Source organism: Pleurodeles waltl, chromosome 8 (assembly GCF_031143425.1).
Source record: "Pleurodeles waltl isolate 20211129_DDA chromosome 8, aPleWal1.hap1.20221129, whole genome shotgun sequence".
Lineage (NCBI taxonomy): Eukaryota > Metazoa > Chordata > Amphibia > Caudata > Salamandridae > Pleurodeles > Pleurodeles waltl.
This window is the reverse complement of record NC_090447.1, coordinates 1,133,281,970-1,133,303,540: the sequence shown is the minus strand read 5'-3', so window position 1 is coordinate 1,133,303,540 and position 21,571 is coordinate 1,133,281,970. Positions and strand designations below refer to the sequence as shown.

Sequence of the window (21,571 nt, the reverse complement as noted above, 5' to 3'; positions counted from 1 at the left end):
GAGGGGGGGACAGGTAGAGTGAGAAGAGCTGGGGGAGGGGGGTTTAAGAGTGGAGGGGGGGTGAGTGTTAGGAGGTTTAGGAGATTAGGGAGAAAGATAGGAGTAGGGTTGTGAAGATAGGGGAGGGGGGGTTGTAGAGGTGGGTGAGAGGTAGAGTGAGAGGATAGGAAGATAGGTAATAGAGGGGGTGGCAGGAAGGGGGGGAGAGATAGAGAAATAGATAGAGAAAATAGATAGAGAAATCGATAGATAGAGAAATAGATAGATAGGTAGATAGGAGGAGGTGGAGAGTGAGGGAGTTAGATAGTGGGATAGAGAGTTAGGTAGAAAGGAGGAGTGAGGGAGGTAGATAGCGAACGGGTTAGATAGGGGTGATAGAGAGGGGGAGGCGAGTGAGGGAGGGGGATGAGGCAGGAGCAGGAGGGCAGGCGCGGGGAGAAGAAGACGGAGGAGGCAGAAGACACGAAGGCAGAAGATAGAAGACAGAAGACAGAAGACAGAAGAGCAGAAGACCGGAGGAACAGAAGCAAAGAAGACCGGAAGAACAGAAGCAAAGAAGACCGGAAGAACAGAAGAGCAGGAGACCAGAAGAACACAGAAGAACACAGAGGAAGATACAGAAAACAAAGAACAGAAGGCAGAAGACCACAGAAGAAGATGAGGAAGAAGAGAGGCGACAGGAGAGGCTGAGAAGCACACAGAAGAAGACAGAAGACGGGGAAAAGAAGAGTACAGAAGAAGATTACAGACGAGGAGCGAGGAGGAGGAACAGAGAAGAAGAAAAGACGCAGGAGCAGGAGAGAGGGTGAGTAGCACGGGGCAGAGTGAGGGGCTGGGAGGTGGGGGGTACTTACTGTGAGGTGGGACTCAGGAACCTGGAGGAGCTGCAGCGGCAGGGGGAGCGACCTACCCTACCCTAGGAGCATGGTCCTAATGTCCTCTGTGGCAGCAATGAGTGCAGTCTCAGTGCTGTGGTTTCTGCGGAATCTGGATTGGGAGGTGTCAAGGAACCGGGATAGTTGGCTGTTTACAATTTTTTCGATGACCTTGGCTGGGAAAGGAAGGAGGGAGATTGGCCGGTAGTTCTTGGGGTCGTCTGGGTCTGCCTTTGGTTTCTTTAGCAGGGCGTTGATTTCTGCGTGCTTCCATCTTTCTGGGAAGGTGTCTGACTCAAAGGAGCTGTTGATGGTTTTGCAGAGGTGGGGGGCGATGATGATGTTTGCCTTATTGAAGATATGGTGTGGGCAGGGGTCCGATGGTGATCCGGAGTAGATGGAGGCCATTGTGGTGGTGTCCTCTGTAGACGGGGGTCCAGGTGTGGACGAGGTGGGTGTTGCTTGGAGCGTTGGGTTCTTGGGTGTTTGTAGTCAGCTGGTGGGTCTGGGGTTTGAAGCTATTGTGGATTTCTTCTATCTTTCGACAGAAGTGGGTTGCCAGTGAGTTGCAGAACTCCTGTGATGGCAGGGGTTCGTTGGAGCAGGTCCTGGGGGTGGAGAGCTCATGGACGATGCCGAAGAGCTCTTTACTGTTGTGAGCGTTGGCATTGATGCGGTTTTTGAAGTGGGTCCTTTTGGTGGTGCGGATCATTTGGTGATGTTTGCGTAGGGCATCCTTAAAAGCAATGTGGTTGGAGTTGGTAGGGTCAAGGTGCCAGGTTTTTTCCATTCTTCGACATAGCCGTTTGGATTCCTGTAGAATGAGAAACAAAGGTTGTTGCCATCTCTCTTACATCTGATTTCACTTCTATAAGTGCAGCTGGGAGGGCTTTCCACCTGCGCCTGGTAAACTAATATCAATCCAAATCTTCCAAGGAATTTTCAAACACCTTTTTTCCCCACCACTGTTCTGTCTGTTTTCTGTATTTGGCCAAAGTGTCTCAGTCCTTCAGCACCTAATCAGGGAAAAATAATAATTTTCTTCTTCTCCGGTAACATCTGTTTATCTTTTTTTTTTTGCTTAAATACAATTGCTGTCATCTTATAACAGGATGTCCAGATGCAGCAATCAATACTTATGTAGAATCATGGTAAACATCCGTGCTGCACATATATTGTGTGTAGATTATTTATTGGCCCAGCCTTCATCGACCTGTATTGGATTAATTCAGCGTTTCCCCACCCGAGGAGATATTCCAATTCATAACCAATAATAATTGAAGGGGAGGATACTCTTTTGGAATACATGCATCTATATTCATATTCACCGACTGAGGTTGAGCAGATACAAATAACTGTACATGTAGATAGACCCTGCTGGTGAACAGTAGAAATCTGTCCTTGAGAGGAAAGACGTTGGTGAACAGTTTAATTAAAAACGTCATTACTGTTATCCTTGCGTCCTTCAGACATGCTACACTGTAATCAAGAAAATAATAGTTTGATGGCATCTGTCGCTGTAGATACACATGTTGTGCATAGCCCGCCATCTGGTGTTGGGTCGGAGTGTTACAAGTTGTTTTTCTTCGAAGAAGTCTTTCGAGTCACGGGACCGAGTGACTCCTCCTTTTGTCTCCATTGCGCATGGGCGTCGACTCCATCTTCGATTGTTTTCTTTCCGCCATCGGGTTCGGACGTGTTCCTGTCGCTCCGAGTTTCGGAACGGAAAGTTAGCTAACTATCGGAAGATAACGTCGGTATTGTTGCGTTCGGGATCGGCTTAGATAGAATCGACACCGCATCGAAGTTTGAAGAGCTCCGGTGCCCTTTGGGGTAGCTTTCGATCCCCGTCGGGGCCTGGTCGGCCCGACCAAGTGTCAAACGACGCAGATGGAACGGACCCCGTTTCGTTTCTGTCCCAAATGCCACAACAAATACCCGTATTCAGACCAACATTTGGTCTGTAACCTGTGCCTGTCGCCTGAGCACAGTGAAGAGACTTGCGAGGCCTGTCGTGCGTTCCGGTCCCGAAAGACACTCTGTGACCGTCGAGCCAGAAGACTTCAGATGGCGTCCACGCCGACAGCACACCGAGAGTTCGAGGAACAAGAGGAGGAAGAAGCCTTCTCGATCCACGAATCGGACTCCGAGGAATTCGATGATCAAAGAACTGTGAGTAAGACGTCGAAGACAACACACCAGAAAAGTGACAAGGCCCAGGGGACGCCACTGCCACCAGGCCATGGCTCGACCGATAAATTCGGTGACCGACCGTCGGCACCGAAACAATGCCGAGATCGTCCGACTCCGGTCGAGACACCGGCACGCAGCCTGCTCGGGACCGAGACAGTGCTGCTCAAAAAGATCCACGCCGAGATAGCGGTGCCGAAACGGCTCCACGCCGAGACAGTGGCACCGAGGAAGATCGACGCCGAGAGGTTTCGACTCCAAAAAAGAAAAAAGTCACCTCGGAGCCGAAAAAGAGTACAGACAGGGTTTCGGTGCCAAAACGAGCCGCAACCGACTCAGTTACTGGTTCCTATTCAGAGGAGCAATCACTGTCCTCTCAGATGCGAAAGCATAGATTTGAGGAAGAGTTGCAATCCACCGAAGTGGACCATACGCAGAAACGTATTTTCATACAGGAAGGAACAGGGAAAATAAGCACCCTTCCCCCAATTAGGAGAAAAAGGAGACTGGAGTTTCAAACAGACCAAGCACCACAAACAAAAATGGTGAAAAAGGTAACTCCGCCACCCTCTCCTCCACCTGTAACTAACGTTTCACCAGCACAAACTCCATCACATTCCCCGGCTCACACCACCGCGAGCCAAGGTGACCAGGACCAAGACGCTTGGGACTTATACGACGCCCCAGTGTCGGACAACAGTCCTGAGGCGTATCCCACAAAGCCCTCACCACCAGAAGACAGCACGGCTTATTCACAAGTGGTGGCTAGAGCGGCAGAGTTCCACAACGTAAACCTCCACTCAGAACCAGTCGAGGATTACTTCTTATTCAACACCCTCTCCTCCACCCACAGCTCCTACCAAAGCTTGCCTATGCTCCCAGGAATGCTTTGGCACGCAAAGGAAATCTTCAAGGAGCCGGTCAAGAGTAGGGCAATAACACCAAGGGTGGAAAAGAAATATAAAGCACCTCCCACAGACCCTGTTTTCATCACCACACAGCTGCCACCAGATTCCGTCGTTGTAGGAGCGGCTCGCAAGAGACCCAACTCCCACACATCTGGGGACGCACCACCCCCAGATAAAGAGAGCCGCAAGTTCGATGCAGCCGGAAAGAGAGTCGCAGTACAGGCTGCAAACCAGTGGCGCATCGCTAACTCCCAAGCACTACTTGCGCGCTATGACAGAGCCCATTGGGACGAGATGCAACACCTCATTGAGCATCTACCCAAGGAACTGCAAAAGAGGGCGAAGCAGGTGGTTGAGGAAGGACAGAACATATCTAATAATCAGATACGCTCCTCTATGGACGCAGCGGACACAGCTGCGAGAACAATTAACACATCTGTGACTATAAGAAGGCACGCATGGCTACGAACGTCTGGTTTTAAACCAGAGATACAGCAGGCAGTGCTCAATATGCCATTCAATGAAAAACAACTGTTCGGACCAGAGGTGGACACGGCAATTGAGAAACTGAAAAAGGACACTGACACTGCTAAAGCCATGGGCGCACTCTACTCCCCGCAGAGCAGAGGCACTTACAGCACCTTCCGCAAGACAACCTTTAGAGGGGGGTTTCGGGGTCAGGCCACACAAGCCAGCACCTCACAGACAACACCGTCCAGCTACCAGGGACAGTACCAGAGGGGAGGCTTTCGGGGCCAATACAGAGGACAATTCCCTAGGAATAGGGGAAAATTTCCAAGCCCCAAAACCCCTACAACCAAGCAGTGACTCACATGTCACTCATCCCCTCCACACAACACCAGTGGGGGGAAGAATAGGTCAGTATTACCAAGCATGGGAGGAAATAACTACAGACACTTGGGTCTTAGCAATTATCCAACATGGTTATTACATAGAATTTCTACAAATCCCTCCAAACATACCACCAAAAGCACAGAATTTATCAAAACAACATTCAGACCTTCTGGAAACAGAAGTTCAAGCATTATTGCAAAAGAACGCAATAGAATTAGTACCAGAAACACAAATAAACACAGGAGTTTATTCACTGTACTTCCTAATACCAAAAAAGGACAAAACACTGAGACCAATCCTAGACCTCAGAACACTAAACACCTACATCAAATCAGAACACTTTCACATGGTCACGCTACAAGAGGTGTTACCATTGCTAAAACAACAGGACTACATGACAACCTTAGATCTCAAAGACGCGTATTTCCACATACCAATACATCAGTCGCACAGGAAATACCTCAGGTTTGTATTCAAAGGAATACATTACCAATTCAAAGTATTGCCGTTTGGTTTAACAACCGCGCCAAGAGTCTTTACAAAATGTCTAGCAGTAGTGGCTGCACACATCAGAAGGCAGCAAATACACGTATTCCCGTATCTAGACGACTGGCTAATCAAGACCAACTCACTGACAAGGTGCTCACACCACACAAATCAGGTCATACAAAACCTCTACAAACTCTGTTTCACCATCAACTATGCAAAATCACACATTCTGCCGTGCAAAGTACAACAATACCTAGGAGCCATAATAGACACAACAAAAGGATTAGCCACTCCAAGTCCACAGAGAATTCAAAATTTCAACAAGATCATACAACGCATGTACCCAACACAGAGAATACAAGCAAAAATGATATTACAACTCCTAGGCATGATGTCCTCATGCATAGCCATTGTCCCGAACGCAAGACTGCACATGAGGCCCTTACAACAGTGCCTAGCATCACAATGGTCACAAGCACAGGGTCACCTTCTAGATCTGGTGTTGATAGACCGCCAAACATACCTCTCGCTTCTATGGTGGAACAGTATAAATTTAAACAAAGGGCGGCCTTTCCAAGACCCAGTGCCACAATACGTAATAACGACAGATGCTTCCATGACGGGGTGGGGAGCACACCTCGATCAACACAGCATACAAGGACAATGGGACGTACATCAAACAAAACTGCACATAAATCACCTGGAACTGCTAGCAGTTTTTCAAGCACTAAAAGTATTCCAACCAATCATAACTCACAAGTACATTCTTGTCAAAACAGACAACATGACAACAATGTATTATCTAAACAAACAGGGGGAGACACACTCACCGCAGCTGAGCCTTCTAGCACAAAAGATATGGCGCTGGGCAATTCACAATCACGTTCGCCTAATAGCACAGTTTATTCCGGGGATCCAGAATCAACTTGCAGACAATCTCTCTCGAGATCACCAACAGGTCCACGAATGGGAAATTCACCCCCAAATTCTAAACACTTACTTCAAACTTTGGGGAACACCTCAAATAGACTTATTTGCAACAAAGGAGAACGCAAAATGCCAAAACTTCGCATCCAGATACCCACACAGGCAGTCTCAAGGCAATGCCCTATGGATGAACTGGTCAGGGATATTTGCGTACGCTTTTCCCCCTCTCCCTCTCCTTCCATATCTAGTAAACAAATTGAGTCAAAACAAACTCAAACTCATACTGATAGCACCAACATGGGCAAGGCAACCTTGGTACACAACACTGCTAGACCTATCAGTAGTACCCCACGTCAAGTTGCCCAACAGGCCAGATCTGTTAACACAACACAAACAACAGATCAGGCATCCAAACCCAGCATCGCTGAATCTAGCAATCTGGCTCCTGAAATCCTAGAATTCGGACACTTAAACCTCACACAAGAATGTATGGAAGTCATAAAGCAAGCTAGAAGACCATCCACTAGACACTGCTATGCAAGCAAATGGAAAAGGTTTGTTTGCTACTGCCATGAGAATCAAATTCAACCATTACACGCATCTCCAAAGGATGTAGTGGGCTACTTACTACACTTACAAAAATCAAACCTGGCCTTCTCTTCCATTAAAATACACCTCGCAGCAATATCTGCATACCTGCAGATTACCCATTCAACTTCACTATTTAGGATACCTGTCATTAAAGCGTTTATGGAAGGCCTCAAAAGAATTATACCACCAAGGACACCACCCGTTCCTTCATGGAACCTCAACATCGTCTTAACAAGACTCATGGGTCCACCCTTTGAACCTATGCATTCTTGCGAAATACAATTCCTAACCTGGAAGGTTGCATTTCTCATCGCCATCACATCTCTAAGAAGAGTAAGTGAAATTCAGGCGTTTACAATACAAGAACCTTTTATCCAACTACACAAAAATAAGGTAGTCCTAAGGACTAATCCTAAATTTTTACCGAAGGTTATTTCACCATTCCACCTAAATCAAACGGTAGAACTACCAGTATTCTTCCCACAGCCAGATTCCGTAGCTGAGAGGGCACTACATACATTAGATGTCAAAAGAGCATTAATGTACTACATTGACAGAACAAAGAACATCAGAAAAACTAAACAGCTATTTATTGCATTCCAAAAACCTCATGCAGGAAACCCAATATCAAAACAAGGTATAGCCAGATGGATAGTTAAGTGCATCCAAATCTGCTACCTTAAAGCAAAACGACAGCTGCCCATTACACCAAGGGCACACTCAACCAGAAAGAAAGGTGCCACCATGGCCTTTCTAGGAAATATTCCAATGCACGAAATATGTAAGGCAGCCACATGGTCTACGCCTCACACGTTCACCAAGCACTACTGTGTAGACGTGCTATCCGCACAACAAGCCATAGTAGGTCAAGCCGTGTTAAGAACCTTATGTTCGATGGCATCTGTCGCTGTAGATACGCATGTTATGCAATAGCTCGCCATCTGGTGTTGGGCCGGAGTGTTACAAGTTGTTTTTCTTCGAAGAAGTATTTCGAGTCACGGGACCGAGTGACTCCTCCTTCTGTCTCCATTGCGCATGGGCGTCGACTCCATCTTCGATTGTTTTTTTTCCGCCATCGGGTTCGGACGTGTTTCTGTCGCTCCGAGTTTCGGAACGGAAAAATAGCTAAATTTCGGAAGATTTTCGTCGGTATTGTTGCGTTCGGGTTCGGCGTAGTTAGATTCAACACCGCGTCGAAGGATCGAAGAGCTCCGGTGCCCTTCGGGGTAGTTTTTTCGATCCCCCGTCGGGGCCTGGTCGGCCCGACCGCGTGCTGAAGAACGCCGATGGAACGGACCCCGTTCCGTTTCTGCCCCAAATGCCACAATAAATACCCCTACACAGACCAACACTTGGTCTGCAACCTGTGCCTGTCACCTGAGCACAGCGAAGACACCTGCGAGGCCTGTCGTGCGTTCCGGTCCCGAAAAACACTCCGAGACCGTCGAGCCAGAAGACTTCAGATGGCGTCCACGCCGACAGCCCAACGGGAGTTCGAGGAACAAGAAGAGGAAGGTACCTTCTCGATTCAAGACTCGGACTCCGAATGATTCGACGATACACAAACCGTGAGTAAGACGTCGACATCCACTCACAGGAACATTTACAAGGCCCAGGGGACGCCACTGCCACCAGGCCATGGCTCGACCCATAAATTCGGTGACCGACCGTCGGCACCGAAAAAGGCCCAAACAGTGCCGAGATCGTCCGACTCCGGTCGAGACACCGGCACACAGCCTTCTCGGGACCGAGAAAGTGCTGGAGACAAGCGTCGACACCGAGATGCCGGTGCTGACACGGCTCGACGCCGAGACAGCGGGCCCGACTAAGATCGGCGCCGAGAGGTTTCGGCCCCGAAAAAGAAAAAAGTCACCTCGGAGCCGAAAAAGGACGCTGGCAGGGTTTCGGTACCGAAACAAGCTGCAACCGACCCAGCTTCAGGCTCTTATACAGAAGAGCACTCGCTAACCTCACAAATGCAAAAGCATAGGTTTGAGGAAGAGCTACAATCAACGGATGTGGACCATACGCAAAAGCGTATTTTCATACAGCAGGGGACAGGAAAAATAAGCACCCTTCCCCCTATTAGAAGAAAGAGAAGGTTGGAGTTCCAGACTGAACAGACACCACAACCAAAAGTGGTGAAAAGAGTTACTCCACCACCCTCTCCACCGCCCGTGATTAACGTCTCACCAGCACAAACTCCATCACACTCCCCAGCTCACACCACCATGAGCCAGGGTGACCAAGATCAGGACGCATGGGACCTATACGACGCCCCAGTGTCAGATAACAGTCCGGAGGCATACCCTACCAAGCCATCTCCACCAGAGGACAGCACTGCGTACTCTCAAGTGGTGGCCAGAGCTGCACAATTTCATAACGTAAGCCTCCACTCAGAACAGGTCGAGGATGATTTTTTATTCAACACACTCTCCTCCACCCACAGCTCATACCAAAGCCTACCTATGCTCCCTGGTATGCTCCGGCACGCAAAAGAAATCTTTAAGGAGCCGGTCAAAAGTAGGGCAATCACACCAAGGGTGGAAAAAAAGTATAAAGCGCCTCCTACGGACCCAGTTTTCATCACTACACAGCTGCCACCAGACTCTGTCGTTGTAGGAGCAGCTAGAAAAAGAGCCAACTCCCACACATCTGGAGATGCACCACCCCCAGATAAAGAAAGCCGCAAGTTCGACGCAGCTGGTAAGAGTCGCAGCACAAGCTGCAAACCAGTGGCGCATCGCAAACTCCCAGGCCCTACTTGCGCGCTATGACAGAGCCCATTGGGATGAGATGCAACATCTCATTGAACATCTGCCCAAGGATCTACAAAATAGGGCAAAACAGGTGGTTGAAGAGGGACAGACCATTTCTAACAACCAGATCCGCTCCTCCATGGACGCTGCAGATACAGCTGCACGGACAATTAATACATCTGTAACTATCAGAAGGCATGCATGGCTCAGAACGTCTGGCTTTAAACCAGAGATTCAGCAAGCAGTTCTCAATATGCCTTTTAACGAAAAGGAACTGTTCGGCCCAGAAGTGGACACAGCGATTGAGAAACTCAAAAAAGACACAGACACTGCCAAAGCCATGGGCGCACTCTACTCCCCGCAGAGCAGAGGAAATTACAGCACGTTTCGTAAAACACCCTTTAGAGGGGGGTTTCGGGGTCAGAGCACACAAGCCAGCACCTCACAGACAACACCGTCCAGTTACCAGGGACAGTATAGAGGAGGTTTTCGGGGACAATATAGAGGAGGGCAATTCCCTAGAAATAGAGGAAGATTTCAGAGCCCCAAAACCCCTACTACTAAACAGTGACTCACATGTCACTCACCCCCTCCACACAACACCAGTGGGGGGAAGAATAAGTCAGTACTACAAAGCATGGGAGAAAATCACTACAGACACTTGGGTTCTAGCAATTATCCAACATGGTTATTGCATAGAATTTCTACAATTCCCTCCAAACATACCACCAAAAGCACAGAATTTGTCAAAACATCATTCCAATTGCCTGGAGATAGAAGTGCAGGCACTATTGCAAAAGAGCGCAATCGAACTAGTGCCAAACACACAAATAAACACAGGAGTTTACTCACTGTACTTTCTGATACCAAAGAAAGACAAAACACTGAGACCAATCCTAGACCTCAGAGTTGTGAATACTTTCGTCAAATCAGACCACTTTCACATGGTCACACTACAGGAAGTATTACCATTGCTAAAACTGCACGACTACATGGCAACTTTAGACCTCAAGGATGCTTATTTCCATATACCAATACACCCATCGCACAGGAAATACCTAAGGTTTGTATTCAAAGGAATACATTATCAATTCAAGGTACTGCCTTTCGGATTAACAACCGCACCAAGAGTCTTTACCAAATGTCTAGCGGTAGTCGCTGCACACATAAGAAGGCAGCAAATACATGTGTTCCCATATTTGGACGACTGGCTAATCAAAGCCCATTCGCTCATAGAGTGCTCAAATCACACAAATCAGATCATACAAACCCTCTTCAAACTCGGGTTCACCGTCAACTTCACAAAATCCAACATTCTGCCGCGCAAGGTACAACAATACCTAGGAGCCATAATAGACACATCAAAGAGAGTAGCCACTCCAAGTCCACAAAGAATTCTAAATTTCAACACCATCATACAACGCATGTATCCAACACAAAGGATACAAGCAAAGATGGTGTTACAACTCCTAGGCATGATGTCTTCATGCATAGCCATTGTCCCAAACGCAAGACTGCACATGAGGCCCTTACAACAGTGCCTAGCATCACAGTGGTCTCAAGCACAGGGTCACCTTCTAGATCTGGTGTTAATAGACCGCCAAACTTACCTCTCGCTTCTGTGGTGGAACAACATAAATTTAAACAAAGGGCGGCCTTTCCAAGACCCAGTGCCACAATACGTAATAACAACAGATGCTTCCATGACAGGGTGGGGAGCACACCTCGATCAACACAGCATACAAGGACAATGGAACATACATCAAACAAAACTGCATATCAATCACCTAGAACTTCTAGCAGTTTTTCAAGCACTAAAAGCTTTCCAACCAATAATAGTTCACAAATACATTCTCGTCAAAACAGACAACATGACAACAATGTATTATTTAAACAAACAAGGGGGGACGCACTCCACGCAGTTAAGCCTGCTAGCACAAAAAATTTGGCGTTGGGCAATTCACAACCAAATTCGCCTAATAGCACAATTTATACCAGGGATCCAAAATCAACTCGCAGACAATCTCTCTCGAGATCACCAACAGGTCCACGAATGGGAAATTCACCCCCAAATTCTGAACACTTATTTCAAACTCTGGGGAACACCTCAGATAGACTTGTTTGCGACGAAGGAGAACGCAAAATGCCAAAACTTCGCATCCAGATACCCACACAAACAGTCCCAAGGCAATGCCCTATGGATGAACTGGTCAGGGATATTTGCTTACGCTTTTCCTCCTCTCCCTCTCCTTCCTTACCTGGTAAACAAACTCAGTCAAAACAAACTCAAACTCATATTAATAGCACCAACTTGGGCAAGGCAACCCTGGTACACAACGCTGCTAGACCTATCAGTAGTACCCTGCATCAAATTGCCCAACAGGCCAGATCTGCTGACACAACACAACCAAAAGATCAGACACCCAGATCCAGCATCGCTGAATCTAGCAATCTGGCTCCTGAAATCCTAGAATTCGGGCACTTACAACTTACCCAAGAATGTATGGAAGTCATAAAGCAAGCCAGAAGGCCATCCACCAGGCACTGCTATGCAAGTAAATGGAAGAGGTTTGTTTGCTACTGCCATATTAATCAAATACAACCATTACACACAACTCCAGAACATGTAGTGGGTTACTTGCTTCACTTACAGAAATCTAACCTGGCTTTCTCTTCCATGAAAATACACCTTGCAGCAATATCTGCATACCTGCAGACTACCTATTCAACTTCCCTATATAAGATACCAGTCATTAAAGCATTCATGGAGGGACTTAGGAGAATTATACCACCAAGAACACCACCTGTTCCTTCATGGAACCTAAATGTGGTCCTAACTAGACTTATGGGTCCACCTTTTGAACCCATGCACTCCTGCGAAATACAGTTCCTAACCTGGAAGGTGGCATTTCTCATCGCCATTACTTCCCTAAGAAGAGTAAGCGAGATTCAGGCGTTTACTATACAAGAACCTTTTATACAACTTCACAAAAATAAGGTCGTCCTAAGGACCAATCCTAAATTTTTGCCAAAGGTTATTTCACCGTTCCATCTAAATCAAACAGTGGAACTTCCAGTGTTCTTTCCACAGCCAGATACCGTAGCTGAAAGGGCACTACATACGTTAGATGTCAAAAGAGCATTGATGTATTACATTGACAGAACAAAGAACATCAGAAAGACTAAACAACTATTTATTGCATTTCAAAAACCTCATGCAGGAAACCCAATATCAAAACAAGGTATAGCCAGATGGATAGTTAAATGCATCCAGATCTGCTACCTAAAAGCCAAACGACAGCTGCCCATTACACCAAGGGCACACTCAACCAGGAAAAAAGGTGCTACCATGGCCTTTCTAGGAAACATCCCAATGCAAGAAATATGTAAGGCAGCCACATGGTCTACGCCTCACACATTCACCAAGCACTACTGTGTAGACGTGTTATCCGCACAACAAGCCACAGTAGGTCAAGCCGTATTAAGAACATTATTTCAAACTACTTCCACTCCTACAGGCTGATCCACCGCTTTTGGGGAGATAACTGCTTACTAGTCTATGCATAACATGCGTATCTACAGCGACAGATGCCATCGAACTGAAAATGTCACTTACCCAGTGTACATCTGTTCGTGGCATCAGTCGCAGTAGATTCGCATGTGCCCACCCGCCTCCCCGGGAGCCTGTAGCAGTTTGGAAGTTACCTTCAACTATTTGTATATGTATCATCTCAACCTTAAGTAGGTACATACTTAGTCACTCCATTGCATGGGCACTTTTACTACAATACAACTCCTACCTCACCCTCTGCGGGGAAAAACAATCGAAGATGGAGTCGACGCCCATGCGCAATGGAGACAGAAGGAGGAGTCACTCGGTCCCGTGACTCGAAAGACTTCTTCGAAGAAAAACAACTTGTAACACTCCGGCCCAACACCAGATGGCGAGCTATTGCATAACATGCGAATCTACTGCGACTGATGCCACGAACAGATGTACACTGGGTAAGTGACATTTTCATTCAGACTACTTCCACTCCTACAGGCTGAGCCACCGCTTTTGGGGAGATAACTGCTTACTAGTCTATGCACAACATGTGTATCTACAGCGACAGATGCCATCGAACTGAAAATGTCACTTACCCAGTGTACATCTGTTCGTGGCATCAGTCGCTGAAGATTCACATGTGCCCACCCGCCTCCCCGGGAGCCTGTAGCAGTTCGGAAGTTAGCTTAAGCTTTGTACATTTGTAAATATATTATTTAAACCTTAAATAGGTACATACTTAGTCACTCCATTGCATGGGCACTATTACTACAACACAACTCCTACCTCACCCTCTGCGGGGAAAACAATCGAAGATGGAGTCGACGCCCATGCGCAATGGAGACAAAAGGAGGAGTCACTCGGTCCCGTGACTCGAAAGACTTCTTCGAAGAAAAACAACTTGTAACACTCCGACCCAACACCAGATGGCGGGCTATGCACAACATGTGAATCTTCAGCGACTGATGCCACGAACAGATGTACACTACTGGGTAAGTGACATTTTCATTCTGACCTTTTCCATGTTTCAATCTTTATTAAGCATTGAGGTCAATCACATCTATGAAACACCATATGGTGTAAAGTGTACAGAGATGTGCAAACAAACGTCTGATAAACAAGGTCATGTGCTCATAATCTTGTGTGATGGGCTCCTTCTGCTCATGGCGAGTTATCACCCTGTACACAGACGGAGTGTGTGGCATGGCAAGACATGAGCGCAATCATTTCTCCAACAGACTAGGTGAGAACCTGTTCCTTTTTAACAGGATTGATAATACAATGTTTGCACCAAAACAACAGCCAGAATTATTCTGCCTTTCGCTTTCCATATTTTGAAGCATCAAAAAGGGTTAGGGTTCAGTTGCTTTAAGTAAATAGCCAATGTTTTGATCCAGTCATTGGTCAACCTTATAAATTGTGGTGTGTAAACCGTGTTTTGTTCATGTTCTTTCTGGGGGATGTGCTGATCAATTTGTAAAGTAAGACATCAAATCTCATTATGCAGAAGATCTTTTATTAGCAGCACTGGCAAGTACAGCTTCACTCTGTGCAAGCAGTTATCCAAGTAATGTTTTCTCAATACAAAACATTTTTTAGCTAATAAATGGAACAGGAACACAGAACATGTTTAGAAGGAATATGGAATGCAGACAGATCAACGTAGGAAAGGTGGAATTTATTAACACTACATCATTAGTATGATTTAGTAAGACAAAATTGTAAAAAAATATATATATATTCTGCTATTAAAAAATTTACTGGCGCAAAACAGCTCTTGGAGAATAAGGCTGACTGACTTTAAACCAATACAAGATTATTTGCTCCTATCATTGCTAACAGTTGATCTGTAGGATCCACTCTTAGATGTATGTAAGACTACTCTTTTCAAAGCCATCGTCACAATACCTGTGGTGCCGGTTGCACAAAGGTATTTTGTCAACCACTCCTTGCTACCGGGAACAGTACTGGTACAATCTTACCTTGCATGGCACAAACCCTCCGTTGGCCAACAGAAGACCTATAACTGATTTGCATTACTAAACTAACATATTTGATAGGTTCAGTTAAAATCTACAGATTTCTATTGCACTCAATTACCTTTTGGAACCTGTTCAAACCAAGATCTGACCACAAAGTTGTACAGAATCTAAGTTCTAGCATACCTGGTGACCACAGATGGGAAGTAATGGATGTGCTGGGGCAGAGATCACATAAGGCCTATCAGCTACCTTGATTGGAGGCCCTGTTTTCTTCTTTTGAAGAGGCTTAGGTCAACACCTGGCATTACAGTGGATAACCTTATTCCCCATTGCGATTGGGCGGTGATTACTCCCCTTGTTCTGCCTAGCATTAAACATGATGGGCTGTGGCCACCCAAGTGTCATGCACATTCTTCCAACATGTAAATTATTCCACTGATCATCCTGATTTGATCTTTTGACGTAGGGGTTGTAAACTGTGCTGACGACCCAGAGCTTTCATTGAACTTTACACAGAGAATCATTAGATTCCGAAGAACTGCTTGAATTGCCAATGCCTGGCTATGAATGAGATATACATGGCCAAATATTGGTAAAAACTCAGTGCTTCCGAAATCGAGATGATGGTAGTGGTAGGTTGTAACATGGAAGTCAGGCCAACAAATAGTTGGGTTTCTAGAATAAAGGGTTGTCCAATACCTACTGCAGCAATAATCGCAACCTGGTCGCATTTATCGAATTAATTCACATCTTACTATGACTTGTACTGCAAACGTCTGAATTCTTCTGCATACCAGATACAACACTGTACTGTGGGCCAACATGAAAACCATATATTCTACAGGAATACACCATGAAACTACAGTAGCAAACTATCGAAATGCTGATACAGTTAATGTATGTACTTCAGCAATTATGTAAACGCAGTGCTGGCAATTGTGAGCTCATTTGAAAATAACTCAGATAGCATCTACCAAGGCTTCCCTCATCATGTAATACATCACTTGCAGTTGATTCACAATGCAGTAGCCTGCTTGGTCTTAAGGCTGTGTTTTACAGATGAGATAGCAGCACTGGCAAGCTTTACCTGGTTGCTGGTTGACCTATGAAAGCTCATTTTACCTTTCCTGGGTCGTAGAAGTCTTTCCTCGTTCCAATTTATGGTCTCACTTCCTGCGAGAAACTAAAAATATTTCACTGTAATTGGTCTGGAATTACATTGCCAAGATGTTGTGTTACATAATTATCCCCTAGCAATCCAAGACTCTGAAATCCTACTGCCAGATGTGCAGGAGTCTGCACCCTTCTTTCTGACCCCAAGCACACTACAAATCACTGCACCTCTCTATCCAGCACTCACTCCCTCCAAACATAACATGACCTCATTACTCCTTATTCCCTACTAATCTCATTGACAGACCTGTAAATCCTTTACTCTGAATTATGGCCCTGTATTAAACCTCTGTGAAGGATATTGGGAGTTTCTCCCGTCCAACAGTAAAAGGTTATATGGCTGGTGTATTAAAATATTCCTAATACTATGTAAGATTGGACAGGAAGACCACGGGTGTCATTTGACCACAATGGTAGCACTGGCTTTAAGTAAAGAGCCTGAACCAGCAGAAGTATCTTATCACAGAGGCCCATGGAGTCAAGAGTGGACAGCAAAAAAGGCCAGCAGGCTAAATCACTTGCCTTCTATTTGTCACAGCAGCAAGTGATCAAAAGTAACCTTCTCATGCAAGATTGACTCAATCCAACATACAAGTATGTTGACTAGGATCTCTTCCCATAAAATGCCTTGTTAAGTGAGGGCTTCACATTTTTTATGTATTTCAAAGGCCCTCTTACCTATATTTTTAGAGAAGATTTTGAAGTCTACATTAAGTAGAGCTTGCGACCAATTAGTGCTGTAGTGTGGGGGAATTTTATCCCCAGTGTAAAAACATTATAGTCCTTGTCTAACTCCATTTCTAGAATGTTTGCTTCTACGCAAATGCTCCAAAACCTTAACTGCTTGTCCAGACTTTAATTTGTAAACTTCAGCAGGATACACACTATACCTATGATAGCGCATAGCCATTTAATAATTGTCCTCTTTTGCCCCTCAACCTAGAGTACATCTGAGATCTCTGTACTTTTGGGGGTGAGATATTCTGTTCCATTAAAAAAGTAAATCTGACCAAAATGCTTTGCTTTAGCCCCTGGTTTTATGACTCACTGTGATACAAAAATACTTCTGGAATGCTCTCCTGATAGTAAGTTTTTTAAATCAAGAAAGTGATTTTTGGTTACAAAAAGCTAGAAAACGCAAGCTAGTTGCTCAACTCCGTATCGTAAATTGTATATTCCATTTGTTTATACTTCATACATCTTCTGGTCCTAGTGGCCTGTTCATGGTGCTTACAATAGCTGGCGATTCCCGAACTTGAGAGGGTGACGTAAGGGTAGAATACTGCATTTAATGTATGCTGCATTTCTTCCTTTTTGCATACTAAGTTAGTTATAAACATTACATGAAGTGAGACCCTCCCCTATAAATGCCTTAAAGTTTTCCAGAAGAATAAGAGGATTATGGTATGTAGCATTAAACTTCTTTTCCACTCATTAACCTAGGGCTTAAATAAGTGGGTGCTAAACAGTGCTTTACTCCTTGTCTAGAGGTGAAAAAGAGCATCCAAAACTGGAAATTAGATAGAGAGGGATCATTCACACAAGGTGGTAGTATGGGGTCCAAATATGTGTAACGAAGTAACGTAGGTAGCAGTGCTGAGTTGTTTCTAGAGACGCTCTAGCCGCTATGCACAGTAAACATTGTGTTTGTTTTTGTTTCTTATACGTATGTTTTGATTTTAGAACTCGAGGCATTGTAAATCCTATTAAAGGTCATCATTGAGCCCGAGATCCATAGTGTGTTCATAATAGATGGCCAATAACAAAATGGAACATTATTTAAATAATAGTTTGTGTTTAACAGTGACGAATGTGCCTTATGGTCTTCCCAATAATGTTTGAAAAATCCGATAAAAATTAGATACATCTTCAGCTGCGGCATTGTATGTGCTGGCTTTGTAGCTCTGTAGGGCTAAAAGACTAAAGTGTATTTTGAAGGTATAATACATTGCCGCGGGTGTGGGGCTTCCCACCAGAGTACTCCTTTTATGCCAAAAGAGTACAGGCTGCAGTGCATAATGTTGCAGCTCACGTAGCTAAAAGCAGGGTTCAGTTATCTAGCTTTATAGAATTTAATGTAAGATTTGGAATGGGAACCTTGCACATGCCTTGAAATTTTAGTGTAGAATTTCTCCTATTCGCTGTTTCTATTTGTGTCAGATTTTTGTTGGAGTACAGGGGGGGTGAGTGCAGCAGGGCTTCCGGAATCAAAGTATGGAAAGAAGCCCCTCACAAGATGGTTAACTATTTTGTGCTCAAAGCACACCAGTTATGGAGTGCTGGGGATACTTGTCAATATGACCATCTCTTGTCTCCGGTTTGAGCAGACGCCTTCAGCTCATAGAAAAGACCCATTTTGAAATAATAATATTTCTACATTTTTGTGACGGAGTGTTACACCAGTAGCTGAGAAGAAAACAATTTTCCATTTAGACTTTAATCAGTGAGGACATGGTACGTTTTAATGAGCTCGCTCTTCAGGTTTTAACTAATATTTTCGAATCTAGAGTGGCACGTTTCTTTGTGTTTCTGGCATGCAATGGCTAGTGTGTGGTTTCATTGGTATAACTAGTAGAGCGAAATCAGTCACAAGGCGGCATTTGCATTTCTGCAAGCAATCCTTTGCACTAAAGCGGAAGCAGAGCTCTTCCAAGATGGCAGAGATCAACCTCTGCCCTGTTTCCTTAAATGGGAATGTTTGAAGATTACATTTATATTGGCATGTGCGTTCCACTTAAATCAAAGAAATTTGTGAGTACCCTCGTGGAGGATACTCATCCATTGCATTGAGTGGAATTGGCTACTTCTACGCGAACTGCATCAAGCGAGCTTGGGCTATGTTGACATGAGTCGTGTTGCATCTGCTCCCCCTACTCTTGTTTTATTATCGAATTGCCTCCGAGTTTGGGAGAACAGATAGTAACAATAGTGGTAGTGTCACCTTTTTTGCAACATTTTGCAAGCTATCAGTAGTGCAAACCTGTGGATCCTACTTATCCTCATTTGATTTGCAAAGATAGTTTCATGTTAACGGTTTTGCAAAAATGCCTAGGACAGTGCATGGAAATCTAATCCATGCCTGTGCATAAACTAGTGTATTTTCTAGCATTAAATATGTGAATTGCCAGAGGTTGGGGGGAGGACAATGTGTGTGTATGCACAGAGTATTGGAAGTGTGCACTGCTGCTGTTCAGGTAATACCCATCCCGTATTACATAAGCTTGAAAAAAAACCTTTGTGCAATACTAAAGTCCAAACGTGTTGTATGTACTACGTGATTGTTTGAAACTGCTTCTACCTTAGCTCTGTATTGACTAAATGCATTGGTTTTAACTCTGAAGGAATTGAGCATTAGATAAATCGTGAAAAAGTAGTTCTTAACTCTAGTTTAAAGAGAATGTTTGCAGCCACATTTGTGAGGCTTCAGAAATATTTGAGTGTGGGTTTGAGAAACATGTTTACTAAACAATTGTTTTTTTGTTTTTTTTTCCACAGTCAAATGGCAAGATGACTGCAGCTCAGAAATCGTTAGCCAAAGTGGACAAGAGTGGAATGAAAAGCATATCTTCATTTTTTAGCCCTAAAAGCAAAGTAGCAAAATAAGTATTAAATTATTTTAGTCTAATAAAGATAATTTTGTCGTTACCTTGGTGTCATGCCTGTTTATTGATTAAACAGATCAGTAGTGATGTAGTTTCCGCTGCTCCAGAAACCTTGGTTCAAATTGACAATTTATGTTGGATCACTTTGTATCAATGACTTGAAGTACAGTTTTCCATTGAAAATATGTTTTGCCTTTTGATATGTAATTCGCAAATCAAGAATATTTGTGATTATTCGACTGATTATTGTCAACTATATATTTTTTCTAAATTAATGCCTTGTTTCTACACAGTGTTATTTACAGCGGCTTTGCTATTTCTAAACATTGTATAAAACAGGTGCTTTGACCGATTTTAATTCACTGAAATGGCACTCATTTTATCAACTTATCAAAAACGAAAGGCAGAGCTGGCCTTGCAGGAATTTCATTTGTGCAATGAAGTTCTGATAGATGTCAACATGGAGTACCTCACTCGCTGACCAATCACGCCTCTGCAGATGGCTTAATTAAAACTGTTGCTTGGAGGGGCGATTTTGAATGGAAAAGGCAACATAACTCATCTTTTGTTTGCTTCTGTTTGGCCCAGCTAGTCTATTGCTTGACTCAGTCATCTGAAAAACAACCTCAGTTGCCTTCTTCCCCAGCCTTACCTTCCAGAGACCGGTCCACATTGACTCAGTGCACCGCAGGGCCTCATGCACCTTGTCGTTGACAACATCCAATCTCATTTTTGGGAAAGGTTTACACAGGGGGATGGACAGACCTCCTTTCAAAAGTCCTCATGGTCAAGCAATGTTCCCCTGGACCAACCACCACCAGGTTTGTAACCTTTGTCCGTCTCTTGACAGTACCGCATGCAAGGCCTGTCTGACCTTCCGGTCAAAGAAGACTCTTTGATATCAGGAGACGATATTGTGGTCACAACACATGATGCAGAGGAAGGAATCTGATGACACCCTTAATCTTTGGAGAACAGCTCTCCTTAGTGTCGAAGATGAAGAGGCCAGCTCCCCGGGCCTTCAGCTCCATGAGCCATCACTTGGTGCGGAGGTCATCTTCTCTCCCAGCTTTGACTACGAGCCCAAAGACTTCCAGTTTCCCAGCAACTATACGAATTTGGGACCCTGGTTGAAGACCTTGGTGCAGATTGTGAGTGTAACTGAAGACTAATCACACTTAAGGCCTCCTAAAAGGCCCCGAGTTGAGGCAGACCAGGGCCCACAAGGAGGTCAGACGTTGAGCCCTACGACAAAGACTCAGCCTTCTAGGGCCCCACTGCCACAGGACTGCATTGACTGAAAACCTCAAAACTGACACCACCCTTGTCCACAGGCACTATCCCATCAAACCCAAAAGCGCTTCAGAGGCCGTAGATTCTCCCATTGCCAGCACCAAGGACAGCCTCCACTTCGAAGTCCACATCAGTTCCAAAAACATTACTAGTGCCCAAAAGGACCTTTAGATCCAAAAACATCCTGTGCCCAAGCCATGTCGTCAGATCCAAGACCCGCATCGGCCCCCAAGCCATTGGCGCACGCCCTCTGTGCATGGCTCTGACTACTCAGAGCAACCTGTCTTCCAATAGTTTGAGGATGAATTGGACTACTATGTCGATCCTACAGGGATCCCTGCTTGGATCATTATCGAGCTAGGTCATCACCTCCAGGTGAC

At 45.0% G+C, this 21,571-nt stretch overlaps 1 protein-coding gene across 2 annotated transcripts in view; it reads left to right on the top strand.

Annotated features, from left to right (window-relative positions):
• Window positions 1-19,941, top strand: part of RNASEH2B (ribonuclease H2 subunit B) — a 202,527-nt gene extending 182,586 nt beyond the window's left edge. For both annotated transcript variants that reach the window (XM_069205347.1, XM_069205346.1), the window contains one exon: window positions 19,792-19,941. In XM_069205347.1, coding sequence (XP_069061448.1) covers window positions 19,792-19,807 — 16 coding nt within the window. In that variant the 3' untranslated portion in view covers window positions 19,808-19,941. The remainder of the gene's footprint in view (window positions 1-19,791) is intronic.
• The last annotated feature ends 1,630 nt before the right edge of the window (window positions 19,942-21,571 follow it).